The 16,924-nt window shown below is 51.2% G+C and overlaps 1 protein-coding gene across 2 annotated transcripts; it reads right to left on the bottom strand.

The window, feature by feature from the left end:
- Nucleotides 1-445: 445 nt before the first annotated feature.
- ZCCHC8 (zinc finger CCHC-type containing 8) lies at nt 446-16,883 on the bottom strand. Of its 2 annotated transcripts, XM_028528110.2 has the most exons (14): nt 16,516-16,883; nt 15,166-15,208; nt 12,967-13,041; nt 11,452-11,557; nt 10,260-10,340; nt 6,630-6,733; nt 6,447-6,512; nt 5,828-5,888; nt 5,014-5,156; nt 3,913-4,055; nt 3,607-3,728; nt 2,366-2,452; nt 2,007-2,115; nt 446-1,260 (listed from the first exon to the last, which is right to left on the bottom strand). In XM_028528110.2, exons 1-14 carry the CDS (start codon nt 16,712-16,714, stop codon nt 482-484), a joined length of 2,118 nt encoding a protein of 705 aa, XP_028383911.1. In that variant the 5' UTR covers nt 16,715-16,883; the 3' UTR covers nt 446-481. The 2 variants fall into 2 exon arrangements, with proteins under 2 accessions (XP_028383911.1, XP_035869942.1); XM_036014049.1 differs by lacking the exons at nt 6,447-6,512; nt 6,630-6,733; nt 11,452-11,557; ... (1 more) ...; nt 15,166-15,208; nt 16,516-16,883 and having other exon boundaries at nt 10,260-10,339.
- Nucleotides 16,884-16,924: the final 41 nt, after the last annotated feature.

Below are 16,924 nucleotides of genomic sequence, written 5' to 3'. Positions count from 1 at the left end.
ATTAAAATTGATGTAGGTAAATCACTTACAAAAATATCCCAAGGGGGATAAAGCTGATCATCCCTGATTTTTCTCATTTGGTTGCTGAAGTTGAAATGTGAATTTAAAATGGTTAGACTTTTTTTTAAAAAGTGATATATTAAACTTATTAATTAGCAAAAGGTAGAAAGGGAAAAACAACGTACAAAAGACAGATAAAAACCATCACTCTTGGCGGACACTCACAATCCAAAAATAGTATAAACCTCCACAAACTATCTCGAAAGCAGCCCATACTTACGCCTCCCCCAAGCGTCTGTCAGTAGGAATAAAAACATGGAAACCAGCAGGCCCGATCTTTGCATTCATTGAAACAGGCCTGACCCAGGCCACGGAGCGGCCCCGGGGGGAGTCTGAAACACGGAGGGGCGACCGGGAAGACGGCGTCAGGTGTCCACTCGGTGCTGATGGCCAGCATCCCGCCGCTCCGTCGAGCAGCTGGTCACTCGGAGGTCTTCTTGTTCTTCTGCTGGTTGCGGGGCGAGTTCTTCAGCAGGCTTCTTATCCTGAGGTACATCCCGGTAGACTCGGCCATGTTCTCGAACTCGAACGGCGTGATCCCCGTGGCGAACTTGCTCATGTCGGGGACGGGACTGTGGACCTTCGTGGCCGCGGAAGGGCTGGTGTCCACGGGCAGCAGCTGCTGGCCGCCGCCGTTGCTCAGGTCACAGTTTGACACGGCACCGCCATGGTCAAGGGCGCCTCGGGAGTCCACCTCAGGGGGCTCGTCCTTGTCCTCCTGACCAGGCGGTGCCCCCTCGGACTCGGGACTGGAGGGACGGTCCACCTCCGACGTCTCCGTGCGAGCGTCCGGCCCCTCGGGCTCCGCTGGCGCCTGCCTGTCCGAGGGCCTGCCCTCTGGGGCGGGGGGGTCCGGCTCGTTAGGACCCGGGGAAGAGGCGACCGAGTTCCCAGTCAGGGGCGTGTCCGCCGGAACGTCGGAGTCGCTGTGCGTGCTCTCGGCCTGCTCCAGGGCCGCCCAGATCCGCCGCTGCTGCTCCTCCAGCTCCTCCAGCGTCAGCGTGTCCTCATCCATGGGCGCCGGCGCGGCCCTGGTCTTCGGCGAGTCGCCGGGCGTCGGCGGCGGGGTGCCCTTGGGCAGCGGGGGCGTGAAGGTGTGGGGAGGGGTGGCCCGGGGCGGCGGGGGAGGCGTGCCGGGGGGCAGCGGGGGCTGAAACTGGGGCGCCTCCCTGCGCGGAGAAGCGTGCGGGAACTCTGCATCTGAAACAAGACAGTTAATGTGCATTGCTGTACTCGAACTCAGGGGTGGTAGGGACTCAGCCCAGGGGTCCGGGGAGCAGAAAGCCAGGGGAGTCGGAGGGCCAGGCCTAGCTCTGTCTCGGGTCCCCGCAGGGCGGGCAGACTTTCCTCCTGGCCTCTCTTTCCCGGGGGTGGAGGGGCGGGGAGCGACTTACTGAATGAACACAGTTGGCGGGACGCGCGGCGGTGAACACACAACACAACACAACACAACATGCAGGTGACGTGTTATAGGACTGTACACCCGAAACCTATCATGCTATTAAATGCCACCCCAATAAACCCAGTGAAAAGGTAAAACAAAACAGAAGAGTTGGGCAGAGTAAGTGGGAAGCCTGGCTCGGCTCCGCCCTCCTTCCCGGTGGACCGAGCTGCCCAAGGGACACTTCGCACCTGTCCCCGCGCTCGCCGCCCACCCGAGGGGCCAGCCCAGACCCAGACCCGGGACCGCGGGGACAGGGCGACCAGAGACCCAGGTCTGCCGGACTCCGGAGCCGGCTCTCGGGCCCATCGACCCCTCACGCCGAGCTGCGCCTTCCAGCCCAGCCCCGACTGGCGGCGGTGCCGACCCGCTGGTCTCCGGGGACAGGACACGAGGGCTCCCGTGCGGCAGGTGCGCACGAAGGGCTCCTCTGTCCGACGGGACTCAGGAGCGCACCGACCTCTCCCACCTTCTCAAGGGAAGCGAAACACGGCCCCAAACCTACCCGAGTCGAGCTCCATGTCGGCGGGGGAGGCCGAGCTGCTTCCCTTCTTCGGCCTCTTGGGGCTGCTGGGCTGAGACAGAGGCCGCTTGGAGCCGCCCCGCGCACTCGGCTGGCGGGAGAACCAAAGCTCAGTCAGAGCAGGGGGGCAGGGCCGAGCCCCCTTAAAGCCACTTAAACACGACACAGACAACCACTCTGGGCCAAGTCTGGGGAGCTGGGGGATGGAGCTCGCTCTCTCCTTCCGAGTCAGCGGAAAACAGAGAGCTTTCATACAAAGCGAGGGAGGCAGTAAGATGCTAAGGCATCACACACTCCCACAGACACGCGCGCTGACAGAGGGCCCTGGGGAGTCTCCTTACCGCCTGGAAGTTAGAGGTCAGGTAGCTGGCAAAGGCGTCCTTCTGCTGCCAGGCCTGCATCGGTATGGAGCCGAACATCCTCCACTCCTGCCGGCGCGAAGGGAAGGGAAAATAAACCTCGCGCTCTGCTCAAAGGATGCGAACTAGAGGTCTCCAATTTCATTTCTGCTTCATGTGCGACTTTTCTTTTTGGGCGGATTCATGACCCTAATGGTGCCTGAAGGAAAAAACCTCCCCTCTGCCTACAGAACAACCAGGACTGGACACTAAAAGACAGCTTGACCCTCACTGTCCCGCAGACGCTCTGCGCACGGCACGAAGAGGGCACAAGCAGCATGTACAGGGGCTCCCGCCGGGCCCGACCCTCCGCCAGCCCCCGTGCTCCCCGCTCCCAACACATTCCCTCCCCAGACTTGTCCTCCTCCTGCCCCTCCCTTTCCAACCGAGCGCTCATCTGCAAGGTGCGGCGTCTCTCTGTTCGCCCACAGCCCACTCCACAGTGACCGTCACTAAGAATCGCCCTGGCACTTGTCAAACCTACAGGTTCCAGGGACTGCGGTTGGTTAGGTGTAAGGGCGGGGCTGCGGGCACCCAGGGGACCCCAGTGGGGGCTGGGGCTTGGACCCACTTGCAGAGGCACTGATGGTCTGTACCATGCAATGCAGCCCTCAGAGTAGCCCGTGCATTTCGTTTTTAAATTAAAATACCGCTGCCGCCATCACAATAGCTAATTGCTGAACTCTGACCCATGAGAGCTGGAAAAGAGTAGTAAGTGCAGGAGCCGTTCCCACACAGGCTGAGAAATTTTACTTTAGGGGGAAAAAGGAAGAAAGACTAGAAAAAAGTAATGGTACACTTAGATTTATCAAAGGAAGAAATGTACTTTCCAAGTAATTCTGTAAAACTTGTAATACTGCCTCAGAATCATCCCCTATTTCAAAAAAATAATTCTTAAAGTTTTGGGATAACTTTAGATTTACAGAATACACAACTTTAGATTTATAGAAACTATTCCATTTTAGTTCCTTTTCTTGGAGCGTAACATTAAAAAAAACTACTGTGGGCTTTTTCTTTTCTGATGAATGTAAGATTTCACTTAAGATTCTAGTCAACATAAAGGAAATTAGAAAGTTGAACACTTAGTAACACATTTACTTCTTTACGTAACAGTAATGGCTACATAAGCTCACATTCTGAACAATCTACACATCTCGAAAGAGTAAAAAACAATATGTACTTACGTCTGGAATGCCTCTGGGAGTAGAGATATTAAACCCTGGATAGTTTACCAATTTCGAGAGGTCGTAAGTGACGTTTTGATTCTGCTGAATCTCCCCGGTCTCTGTCTCCCCGCCAGCGCCATCTGTCACAGACCACGGGAGGGGTTAACGCGCTGGGCGCCGAGGCGAGTCCTCTCCGGGCCGCACGAAGACCCGGAGAGCACTTACATTCAGGGCGAGAGCAATGCTCTTCGACTGACCGCAGTATGTCTGAACCGCTCGGCCGGAGCCGTCCAAACCCAGGTGACTTATCTAGCCCGACATTACCTTTTCCGTCGTAGAGCGCCAGCCCCGAGTTCTCCAGCTCGGCCTCTTTGAGCCATCCTGGGGGGTATCCCAGCTGGCGCATCCGGTATATAAAAGGCGGAAGGCTCTTGTCCGTCACGCCCAGGGCGTCCTGAAGTTCCTCACTAAGTAAAAATAAGAGAGGAAGAAAAAATACTGTCCTCTAGTTTGGATGAAAACACTTACTGTTCCAATGCTTTAAAACAATTCTGTGCCACATGACACAGCTGGTGACACGGTCCCTATCAAATACATGAGGTCTGTCCGGAAAAAGTCCAGCCGCTGTTGATACAGGAGAACGGTGTGCATGACATCGATGTCGCCTGGCAGCCGAGGAGAGGGGACTGGGACATGCAAGTGTGACCAATGACGACTTCACTGCACTAGTCAGTGGGGGCGGGAGACGCCCGAGTGAGCATGCGCACTGTGTGGCCATCGCATTCAAACGACTGAGTAGAGCAACTAATCTGCATCCAATTTTGCATTAAGCTTGAACATTCCTGAAGACTATTTGGATGATTCCGAAGGCCACAGCAAAGGGGAACTGGTGAGTGGCAGCTTCATCATGACAACGCACCTGCTCATGCAGCACATCTCGTGCAGTTTTTTGGCGAAACATCAAATCACCCAGGTGACTCAGCCCCCCTACAGCCCAGATGTGGTTCCCTGCGACTTCTTGCTTTTCCCAACGCTAAAATCACCTTTGAAGGGGAAGAGATTTCAGACCACTGCCGGGATTCGGGAAAATACGACGGGGCAGCTGATGGTGACTGGGAAAACTGTGTGAGGTCCCAAGGTGCCTGCTTTGAAGGGGACTGAGGCATCATTGTCCTGTGTACAATGTCTCTCGTATCTTGTATTTTCTTCAATAAACGTCATTATTTTTTACATTACGTGGCTGCAGAACTTCCGGACAGACCTCATATAGTTAAGACTTCAATGAACATTTTCAAACGAACTGATACATATCATCTAGAGCCTTGCCAGAGAAGGCCTCCCTACTGATAATCACCCCGACACACAGCACGTCCCAAGCCCCGGGGACACAGGGAGGAGCTCGCACGGCCCACGGAGAAGAGGTACCTGATGACGCCGGGCTTGAACCGCCCGAAGCGCTCCTCCACCTCGTCCGCGTGGTAGCGCTGCTGGGAGCCCTGGCCGCTGGCCTCCCCGCAGGCGTCCAGGTACTCCTTCCTCTTCTCGCTGATGCGGGCGGCGTTCCGGGGCTAGGTGCAACACGTCCGAGGAGAACGGGGTCAGGCGCTTCGGAAACACACGGGCTGGCACAAGTAACGCCCCTCGTGCTTATCACAAAATCCTAAGCCTAAGCATGCAATTCTGTAACATAACAACACCACACTCGAGCACACCGTGTGACTGACATTTTAGGTGGAATGTCCAAATTAAAACTATCGTTATTACTAACGCTACCAACCCCACTCCAGCAAGCTTTACTTCTGCCCGACCCCGTGTTCCGGAAATCAAATAAATAATGAGTGCTTTAGGGCAGGCAAGAAGATTATTTTGGTTTTAATGTATAAGTAACAAGTATGAAACGGGGTGGATATTTTAGAAAAATACGCAAGAAAGAGAAGCAGTCACTTTAGTTTCTTATTATCTGAAATGATCATAACATAAAATCAAGTTTTTAGAATAAGCTGTCTGAAAATTAACTCTCCTAATGCTCATTCATCTCAAATACAGAGCACTGTTCTAAATTTTTCAAAAAAATCTAATGCCTGGAAATTTAAGTATGAATTTGAAAAAAAAAAGTCCAATTCAAGGACCACAGGACATCAACATAGGAAGATTCTTCATACCACACAATGCCGTAAATACGCTGGAAACATCAGAAAGCTGTGGTTCAAAGATATTTTTTTATAGGAGAAAAATTTACCATCGGGCAATCTTTCATTTGATGTTCTTCAGACCCACAATTGAAACAGTGAGGCTTTGGCCTATTTGGTCAAAAAACAAAGATTTCATCATGTAAATGAAAACACAAAAGCAAATGGTAACATCCCAGACGACGGTCAAGTGCATCGGAGAGAAGAAAGCAGGTCGACCCCAGACTAGTAAGAGCTGCCGTGGGTGCACTTGCGCCCCCCGCCTCAGCTACTTACACGGGCAGGACTCAACCAGAACCCGGTGCTCCGATCGGTCTGTCCCCTCCGGGTTCTGCCCGTGCTCTGCACCGGCAGAACCAGGGCAGACAGACTGTGCTTCCTCTGGGCATCACGGGAAGGGGCGGGGGGGACTTGAGGACAGCAACACACCGACAGCAACAAGTGACCCCTCCCACCCACCCACACACGTTAGGCATGAACCAACGGATTCCCATAAACAGGTGATCAATTTAAACAGTTAATATAGATCTACACATTAAAGTTACAGCTTAACCTGTCATTTATTTACAGTAAACCAGCAATAGAGAACATTAACTTTTCAAGCTAAAAGACTTTATGATTTGGTTACAAAGCAAAAGGAAGAAAACAGAAACCGCTGCCCACACAAACCTTTTTGCCTTTACTTGTATGTCTTGCCCTTCTAGAGAAACAATGTGGCTGAAGACTTGCTGGTACCTTTAGTGAGTGTTATTAAGGAATGGTTATCATGGTCTGCAAAATGTGGCAACAGTTTTTGTAAAGGTGATTTAATGGCAAGATGCATAAGAGATCTTCATTCACTATGTAGGATACTTGGGGATTTCCCATCCTTCGGTAAGCTGAGGGTTTTCATTTAGTAGCGGTTGCCCCAATTTATCAAGGCAAAAATTAGTAAAATACAGGACACTTCCTACAACCTGCGGAAAACAAGTCAAAAAATATTGCTATTTAAGCAGGGGGGAAAGAACATTAAATAATGTAAGACTACGATTGCTTCAACAACTTATTTTGGATGAAATCAGTAGAAATAATAATCAACTCCCTAGTTACAGGAGCCAGATTTTGATGTGAAAGTTAGGAGCCGCCTGCATCGGTCCATTTCCCTGCACCTCCTCCACCTCGGAGTTACTCCTCTCCGAAGTTACTCCTCTCCAGAGTTACTCCTCTCCACGGAGTTACTCCTCTCTGCGGAGTTACTCCTCTCCACGGAGTTACTCCTCTCCACAGAGTTACTCCTCTCCGCGGAGTTACTCCTCTCCGCGGCTCGGCGCTCTCGGAGGCACCCGCTCCAGACTTACAAAATGGAAGCTCAGGCACAGCCCTCACCACTCCCTCCGACCCCCCGTTTCTCCGCTGCCCTTGAAGCAAGACACTCAGGAAGGTTCACTGCACTCACTGACTCTGTTTTCTTTCCGCCCAGCCTTTTCTTCTCCCTCCGATTTTCTTTTGACAAATTTCATACGTTGACAAAAGTCGACGAAAGGGTGCACCGATACCCACGCACCCTCCATCTGCATTTAACAGTGCTCACCGACAGTTCTGTACGCACGTCTCCCCCCCTCACACACACTCTCACACTTTCCACACTGACTTCTCACTGAGCCATTTAAACCAAGTCACCACCATCGCCACAGCCCAAACTAAGACTGTATTTCCTCTTGCCTGAGATGAGTACAGTGACTTCCTAGATGGTTTCCAGCTTCGATTTTCCTGAGACTTCACCCCTACATATTTCAGAATGAGCCTTCTAAAATAAGGACATTCTCCCACAGACCACGGTACCATCAGGAAACTGTTAACTCCTTACTGGCATCGCCATCCAATCCATAGTCCGTTCTCCCCACGTGCTCCCAGAATGCCCCGCGGCCTCTCCTCCCTGCCAGGCCAGGATCTGAGTAAGGTTCACACGTGCACACACGTGTTACGGTCAAGTCTTTTCAGTCTCCTTCCACCTACACCGCCCCCCCCCCGCTTTTGTTGTTTAACTAAGACGATGCTGTCCTTCTCTCAAACGTGTGCGAGATGCTTCCTTCCGTTGCTAACACGACACTGAGTCATCAGACAGCAGAGCACCCCCCGGCCCCCCCCGGCCCCTGTGCAACGCAACTCAGGGGCCCGTTCTCAGTCTTCACTTTAACCTACTAGCTGATATCCCTTCCTTCTAGAAGCTTCTTCTTCCCTTGGCTGCCAGGACACCATTCTCTTGGCTTCCTTCCTACCTGGCTGGCGAATGCTCCCGGTCTTCCTTGATAGATCCTTCCCATCTCTCCACGTCCTGTAAGGCCCGGCCCTCGGTCCTCCTCTCCACTGTCCCTCTCTCGGTGGCTCCACACCCATGGCGTGAAACGGAATCCACGTGCTGACCACCCCCAGGGCCCAGTTCCGACCACTCTCAACCTCCGGCCATGCACATGCGAGGGCCAACGTAACAGCTCTCCCGGGTGTGCAAACACACCACACACTCACCTGCTGTTCAAAACTGCGCCGGACGCCCACCCCCGCCCCCGCCCCCCCTGCAGCCTCTCCCAGCACAGAAGAGGCAGGGACACTCTTCCAGTTGCCCAGGACAAAAGCCGGAGCCGCTCTGACTACTCTCCTTCTCGGGCTCTCCGTTCAGTTCATCAACCTACTCAATCAGTCCTACTCTCCAGGTACATCCAGGTTAGAAACCACTTCTTGCCCCGGCAGTGGGGCTCAGTGGATTGAGTGACAACCTGTGAACCAAAGGGTCGCCAGTTCAATTCCCAGTCAGGGCACGTGCCTGGGTTGCAGGCCAGGTCCCCAGTAGGGGGCGTGCGAGAAGCAACCACACATTGACTTTTCTCTCTTTCTCCCTCCCCTTCCCTCTCTGGAAATAAATACAATCTTTTAAGAAAAGAAAGCACTTCTTACTGCAGCACTACCGTCTTGGTGTAAGCTGCTGTCTCACCTCACCTGAGATAAGACGGCACCTTCCTCGCTGCCTCCAGCTTCCACATGGGAGCAGCCACAGGCTCTTTCCACAGAGACCCAGTTCTTTTAAAAATTCAAGCCACATCAAGTCACATTCCACTCGACAGCCTCCAGCGGCCTCCCGCCTCACTCAGAGTCAAGGCCAAGGCCTCTCCGGGGCCTGCGAGGCAGCGTCAGAGGTCCGAGCCCCCGCGGTGGGGGCAGAGCCCGGCGGCACCGCCCGGCCGCACCACCCCCCGCTGAGGGACCGCCGGCCAGTTCCTCGGGGTCACGCGCGCTTCCTCGTCTGTGAGTGCGACGGAGAACAGTGTCCTCCCCAGTAACGTCTGCAGTGCGCTCCCGACGGCGCTGGGCACGCAGTGGGCAGCACGCGTTTCCTTCCGCCTCGGGGCTTCCCACCGCCCCTCCTGCCTCCTCACGCACCCACGCTGCAGTGCGGCCACCCCGCCCACCCCTGGGGCCGGCGCCGGCGCCGTCACGCAGGACGCACAACACAAGCCGATACCCCTCAGCTACTGAGCCTGCTGTACATTTGTAACTCAGCGAGGGCAGGGGCTCTGCCTTTTTTTTTTCATGACTATGTCCCTGGAACCCGGAACAGTCCACGCATGGTACAAAGGAACATTTAGAAAGTACTTATTGAAGGGCAAATTTCACAAGTGTGCACAATTCCCAGTCTCTAGGCACCTGCCACTTCAAATCCCAGCATCTCACTGTGGAGGGGAAGGAGAGCAACCTGGATCAGACTCCGAAACCCTCCTTTCCCTGCCCGACAGCGTCGCCGTCTCTATCCGACTCCGGTAACGTGGAATTTGCTTTCACAGAAACGAGCAAACCGCTGCCTTCCCCGCCTGCCGGACGGACTCCTGCTTCCTAAACGCTGGGCTGAAATGGGCCTTTCTGTCCTCAGTCCAGCCCCTGGGCCTCGGCCTGCGCCCCGGCGCTACACAGGGTGATCTGGAACGACACCTTTCGTCACACCTGCGGGGATGGGGCACCCCCTGGAAACATTCTCAGTTCTCAGTGAGGTCTGTGGGCTCTTCGCTACCCCGGCAGGCCCCTGCCCCTGCCCCTGTGGACTGCTGATGGAGCACAAAGGTGAAGACTGGCCTCGCTTTAGTGGAGTCCCGGATGACCGCGGCATCTTTAAAACACCGCAGAGCCACACCTCGGCCCCTCACTGACGCTGCTCAGTCCTGCGCGGGCGCTAAAGAGGCCCAAGCGTAGGTGCGTCCCTGTAAAGCTTCTACTTTCAGGCCGATCGGGGCGGCACCAAGCCCGCCGGACAAGGTCTGCTGGGCAACACGACAGGTGCTAAGAAGCGAGCCGTGGCGCTCAGAGGCTGAAACCCGCACGGCTGCCCGCGCCACACCCGGGGGACGGGCGCGCGCGCGCGCTCTCTGCGTGACGCGCACGGCGTCATCACTCACGTGGTGCGCGCGGACCCGGGGCGGGCAAGCCCCGGGAGCGTTCCAGGACGTCCACACTTACACTGAAGGCTTCCTTGTCGTTCTGAACGGCCCCGGGCTCCTCTACTTTGCGCCGGTCCTCTTCCAGCGCGACACTGGACGGCTGGTGCACGGGAAACACACACGACAGGTGTCAGCGCCTGAGCACACTCGGTGTCTAACACCTACCGCTAAGGTCTATAAAAATTTGAATTATTGTTGTCATAACTAGGGCGAGTTAAGTTTAGCTAGGTACGAATGCTTATGAAAGAAATTTCACAGGTAGCAAAGTTTAAAAATTTAAAAAATATATAAAATAGCATCTTCTCAGGCATTAGCATACACTCTGACTTCTATGCTAATGAATATCAATTACGGAACTTTCAACACTTAAACTGGCAAGGCAGACTTTAGTGTGTCTTGCAACCAGATAACCAGAAAGATAAAAAAAATACAACTTTACATTATTGGTCAATAGTAATGTAACTTTCACCAACCTCAAGCCACTAAAAAATTCTGAACTGTACCTTGAATCAAAACTTCAATAATATTTAGTATGGTTTTGATTTTCCACTTCTTAAATCTTTAAAATTCTACATAGGTGAAAATTAAGGTGACTTAAAAGTTTAATCAATCAGAAAACTGATCTCGAACCCCAGAGGATAAACCTGAGGACCCTTACCTGAGAGACTCTACTTAACCTTAATTTCTAATTTTAAAAAAGCCCCAGAAAACATAATTCTGATTTTTAAAACATAAATTCATGCTCTAGTATTCACATAGTAAAATTTCTCAGATTTTTGGGGGGCGCACTATTGATTTTTTTTTCTTTAAATAGGTAAAGGGGGAAGAGGAGAACAGTACATAAACTTTCAGTTTTAGAAAAAAAGAATCCATATTTTATAAACTCCAGAAATATAGATTTTTTGGCATGAACTTAATTTTCTACACAAACCCCCACATCCAGTCAGGGAAAGGAAAAAAGCAAAGCCTCTGACTCCAAGTGCAGCCGGGTCCGACCCCGGGGCCCAGGGCAAAGGGCAAAGGCAAGCCCCAGGGCTGTGCACGGTGGCGGGGCGCCGGCCCAGCAAGAGGCCCACTGACATACTGACATGCGGGAGGCGAACAGACAATCTTCATCATTCTGGTTGTGATTCAAGAGGATCCTGGTGTCCTAACAATTAGCAGTGAAAAGCACAACCTACTAGTCTTAAAGGCTCTTAAGTTTGAAATACCTGGGGCAAAAGATTAAAGGAAGTCTTTTCCACATCATTTTTCTGCTGTTCCTCAAATCTTTTTACTAAATTTGATACAAATTCCTCTATTTCTTGATGATATTGCCTGCATAAGAGCACAAAACGGTCAGAACTCAGACAGTAAAACATGGAACAGGCTGAAGTCTTACCCGTTACTACGCCACGTGTAACTTTTGTTACTTTGTTGTTCAGGTTCACCGAGTCACTGACCCTCAGTCTCACTTGGTGTCTACTCCTTAGGAAGAAACCACGCCCCGCGCGGAATTAACGGAACAATTATGGTAACCTGACACCATGCTGGGCGCGGGACAGGCGGCAAATGTGTGCACCAAAAACAACGGATTTGTGGATTTTGTGTATCCGGATTTTGCACGGGTGATACACGTAAGTGGTTTGATAAGCAGAAGTAAAAGTGTTGGGTAATGAGAGGCTCCTCTCCACCCTGCGTGCCAGCCACTGATTTCTGCCGCACAAGACAACCCATGCATTCGCTTTTCCACATGCTCTTCCCAGGGACCCTCTACGCCTGGACGTAAGGAAATACTACATAATATTAAACTGGAAAAAAGACACAGCCTAAATGCAAGGCAAGAGAAACTACTGAGGTCTACGTTCCCCAGCTTTCGGGTCAAGAACCACTTGCGCCCCAATGGTCTCCGTTCAGTCTCGGGTCGGGAGGCGCCCAAGGGGCCCAGCTTGGCTGCAGCTGGGCACCCACGTCCTCTCCACAAGCCCAAGGATCTGTCTGGTCATTTTCCCGCTGACCTTCCTGGATGTCTGCAGTGAGACAGCGGGGGAGCGGTGCACAAGTCAGACCGCCAGGGGCTGCGGGGACGTGGTTTCTAACCTGAAGGCGACAGCGGTGGCCAGCACCGGGCTGCTGCTCCCCTGCCCCACCCCGCAGAGCTCGGCCCCCTCTCCTGCTGGGACAGCGCGGGCAATGGGCCTGCCTGACAAATGGACGCTCTGAACGCGGTCTGTCACCACTCTTAGAGCAAGTGTCTCACAACGGCCTAGCAGTCACACTAGACCCCGGCACCCTGGAAGGCTGTTTACAAAGGTCTAGCTTTGATGTTGAAAAATGTATCCTGAGGAGAAGCTTTGAAGATAGCCAACGGGGAGAACTGTTACCTGACGTGGGAGGGGAAGTGGCTGACATTGTGGTTGTGGAGGTGGTTTGTTTTCATTTTTATTTTTTAATTAGAGGCTATTTATTGGGCTCTCACAGGTGCGCATTTCGCTACCTGGGAGGTGGTCACTATTCACACCCTGTTTCCCGGTGAGGAAACTGGTCCGCAGTGGGCATCCGTGACCTGCCCAGGTTCAAATTCAAGTGGACATGACTCTGACGTCCTCGCTCTTCATCCCGACACCACAGATTGTAAGTAAAGTAATGGGCGTGGCATAAGTACAAACGAAGACAACGTTCTCGCAGAAAGCACTGTTTCATAAACACACACGTTCATTGTATTTAGAAAAGGGAAAAGGACTTACTTTGAAATGGCATTGTTCATGAACAGAATCTGTAATAAAGGTCCGTCTAACTTAGTGTTGTTCACCAATATTCCACTAAAACAGAAAACACATTCTTAGAGCAGTTAAAGCAAAACTTGCATATGTACATATAAACCAATAGCTCATATATTAATCCTTACGTACCAAAGATCACATAACATTTTAAAGATCAGATCTGGAACCACCAAGAACTCCAGTTTTCTCAAGAAAAATCTGTTTCACCACTTGGCCCATTTCTCAGTTTCACACAGGAGATCCCTGATATAACGTATTTTTTTTTTAAATATCTCACAAAAAATTAAAAGTTAATCTTTCAGTTTTCAACCAAAAAGCTTCTTTACCTATTTTTTTTTTTTCTTTACAAATTGGGGAAAAGAAGGAGGGAGTTGGATAAAGCAGCAGGTTACAAGAATATATTGCTAAAACAATCGGTGAATTTGGCTTGGAACTATTCAGGAAAATGAAACACTTTATAAATAAATGGACAGATGCTTCTCGGAGGGCAGACCACACCGCACTAAGCGTCTCCAACCCGAGATCCACAGCACAGACGCACACCGCACCCTGTCCTGGATTCGACTCTCAAAGGCTGCGAGACCCAGAACGGGATGCAGCCCGGAAGCCTGCAGTGCGTCTCCACGGTAACCTGTGCCCAGCTGAACCTCTGATCCCTCTACCTGGGCAGCACGTGAAACACGTCAGTCTGCGTCTAGAGTTGTCCTCACAAGTGCAGAAATGAAAGGAAAACACGGAAAAGTTCAGAGTCTTGTTTCAGTCTGAGCAAACTCCAGTTTTAAAAAATACATCCTGTTTTTACAAACCACATGTAACGGCAGGGTCTTTGGTGGGAGTCTATTTTGGTCAATCGGCCGGGAACACCTGAGTAGGTGCCGGGTTGGGAGTGTTATCAACGAGACCGTGGCCACTATTAGGTGTGATAAGGGTGTGGCTGTGCATGAGAAAGCAACTTTAAAAAAAGGTACACGCTCAAATATTTGGGGTGAAAGGTGTGTATGGGATTAGAAGAAACTATGGCAACAATACGGGTCGTCCAGCACAAGGAACACCCCCCCTTTTTATTACAAAATCGTAGGCATGGGATGCTGGGACGTAACGGCACCACACTCAAGCCCTCGTACGACACTTTGGGTGAAACGTGCACATCACTGTCCACCCGGTGTCACACACGCTCTACCCGGCCCCCAGGCACACACGCACCCCACGAACCCCACTCGAGCAAGCCCTCCTTCCGCCGGACCCTGCGTTGTTCATGTGACGAAGAATGGGCATTAATCATACTGTTCTTCCCAAGTTCTTTGAACGTTTTCAAATATAAAGAAAATACCACAAATAAACACAATGTTTACTGGATAAAAAGGGAATGATCATGATAGTTCCAAATTAAGGGTAAAGCCAAGAGACTTAGGGCACAAACTTTATGTAACTAATTTTATTTCTTTTTCTTCCTTGGTTTTCTGTAGGATGCTTTATCTGTGACAATTTGGAGGGTACTTATTCTAATTTTTTTTCCTTTTTCATGATACTTATGCTTACTTTTTATAAATTGGCAAAGCCTACAATGCTATAGTCATTTGAATTTAGGTGATTATAACTCACTTTTAAATAAATATTTAATGTTAAGTAATCAACTCTATCGGAAAACGTACTTACCTAAATAGAATACCTTATGATTTTTGAGGAATTGTAGTTATATTCAATGGTTAATAACCAACCAAAAATGAGTTTAGATCCACAAAAGTGTGCTCACCCAGAGGAAGAAAGGCAGTAAGTACATGGGTAAGTTATTCCCAAACACGTCTAAATTCTAAAAGTTTACACTTTTCAAAGTCACCAGTGTAGTCACTCCCACAGGGGTAAACCGGCTACAAAAAAGGCCCCGTGAAACTGCACCAGGCAGCAGCCCCCAAATCTGAGAGCTTGAAAATACCACTCCACGTGGTAACACACCTGGACTTCAACAAGTATTTGAGAACTCAAATTCCACCCCCACAAGTTAAACACAAAGGATCATGACTTCGGATTTCTTCAGAGTAGGCTGAACAAATAAAAACAAAACAAAAATCCGGGACACCTTTTTTACAAAGACACTGTGATTTCGTGTTAACAGCTGGCTAGCAAAGTAAAGGACAACTATGGTGGAATTGCAAGATTTCCTACCTTGGTCGAGTCAGAATGTTCAATTTTCTTCTAAGTTCCTGATGTTATCAGGGGTTAAGGAGCACAAGCCTTCCCTAAACATTCACGAACGTCACAGAAATCAACTACAAACCCTCAGACTCGCGTTCAAAGACACACTGAGCTCCCGTTCTGTTGCAGGGCTAGGCATTCGGACCTAAAGACTGAGTTTTCATCTCTTCCGACAAAACCATTTACAAGCTATGGTCCTGGAGTTCAAAAGAAACTAACAGACGGCACTAAAAACGTTATTCCAACAACAGTGTCCCGTCAACAGTTAAACAGTCACTCCCTTAGGAAAATTTTCCAAGCAAAAGCATCATGATGTACAATAAAGTAAATGATTGTAGAATCTAGGACACTTTCAACTCTTCTCTATTTTAATTTTTTTTCCGTAATAACAGGAAAAAGGCAGCACGAACAAAAACGAAACCTAGACCTAACTTCCCAACCGCTTTCAAAAGGGATCCTTACAAATTCTTTTTTTAATTTTATTTTAATCATTGTTCAAATACAGTTTTCTCCTTTTTACTCCCAATCCAGCCCCCCCACCCCTCCCCACTTCCCTCCCATTAGAATCCTTACAAATTCTAAAAGGAAAACTACCCGAACCAAAATTATCTGTAAATACAGTTCTAAAAAAAATCCCTAAGACTGTAAATAAACATACGAACACACCTTGCTAGAAAGCCTGTCATCATGTAACCAAACCAAACGGAAACATTTGGCGCGTTTTCCCTAAAGCTTTTGCACCGCACTTTCACCTCGGAAGCTGTTTCAAAGTGGAAGAACTTCGGAATCGGCCCCAATCTCAATCAAGTAATTAACCACTTCTCTTTGCATCCTCGCAATCCCTAAGGCCCGCAAGTCTGCATCCCAAGACCACTAGCATCTGCCCAGTGTCCCCCGCTACCCCGGAAAAGAAGAAAAACACACAAAACAGATCTACGCCAAGTCTAAGTACCCGACTTCTCCTAACACACAACTGTGACAGGTCTGCAGCAGCTTCAGCTGGGCTGCAAAACGAAACCGCAGCACTCCCCAAAGTCTCCAACCCAAGAGTTGCAACACTCCGAAATAACCCTAAAAACCGGTCCCGGGCTGGGGGCCGGGTAAAGCGAGTGGAGTCCGGGATCCGGACCCCACACGCGGAGAGGTCGCGCCGAGGCCCCCGGGGCAGCTTCTGCAACCCGGACCCCAGGTTCTCTGGCCCGCCAGTCGGGGGGAGACATTACGTCGATCTGCGGGCCTCGTGGAATTTCCGCCCGCGCGCGCTCGCGGGCTCCGCACCCACCCCACCCGGCCGACGGGCCCTGCGTGCGGGAAGGATATTCTCGGCGCGGAGCCGCTCGATGGTTTCCTCGCACTGCAGGAGGCGCTCCCGCAGCTCCGCGTCGCCGGCCCCGTTCTCGTTCACCTCGTCGCCGACGTCGTCCTTGAAGCGGGTGTGAACGGGTTTTGGAAGCGACTCCTCCGGGTGGTCGAACGCCTCGAACAGCTCCAAATCGCCAAAATCCACCTCGGCCGCCATGTTGGGCTGTGGGAAACACTCGGGAAGGGGCGGAGCTGGCCCCCCGGGCAGAGGGCAGAGGTCGTAGGCCAGCACCACGCTCTAGGGCGCTAAGCGACCCTGAGTGTAGGGTTTTTCTTCAGACCTAGGCCGCGGAAGCTGCACAAGGGGCGGGCCAGTCCTGAGAGACTACAACCCCCAGAATGCAATAGCGTTCCCTCATGCCCACTT

This window comes from Phyllostomus discolor, chromosome 13 (genome assembly GCF_004126475.2).
Source record: "Phyllostomus discolor isolate MPI-MPIP mPhyDis1 chromosome 13, mPhyDis1.pri.v3, whole genome shotgun sequence".
Taxonomy (NCBI): domain Eukaryota; kingdom Metazoa; phylum Chordata; class Mammalia; order Chiroptera; family Phyllostomidae; genus Phyllostomus; species Phyllostomus discolor.
The sequence above is the reverse complement of the archived record's forward strand: the minus strand, read 5'-3'. Positions and strand labels throughout refer to the sequence as shown.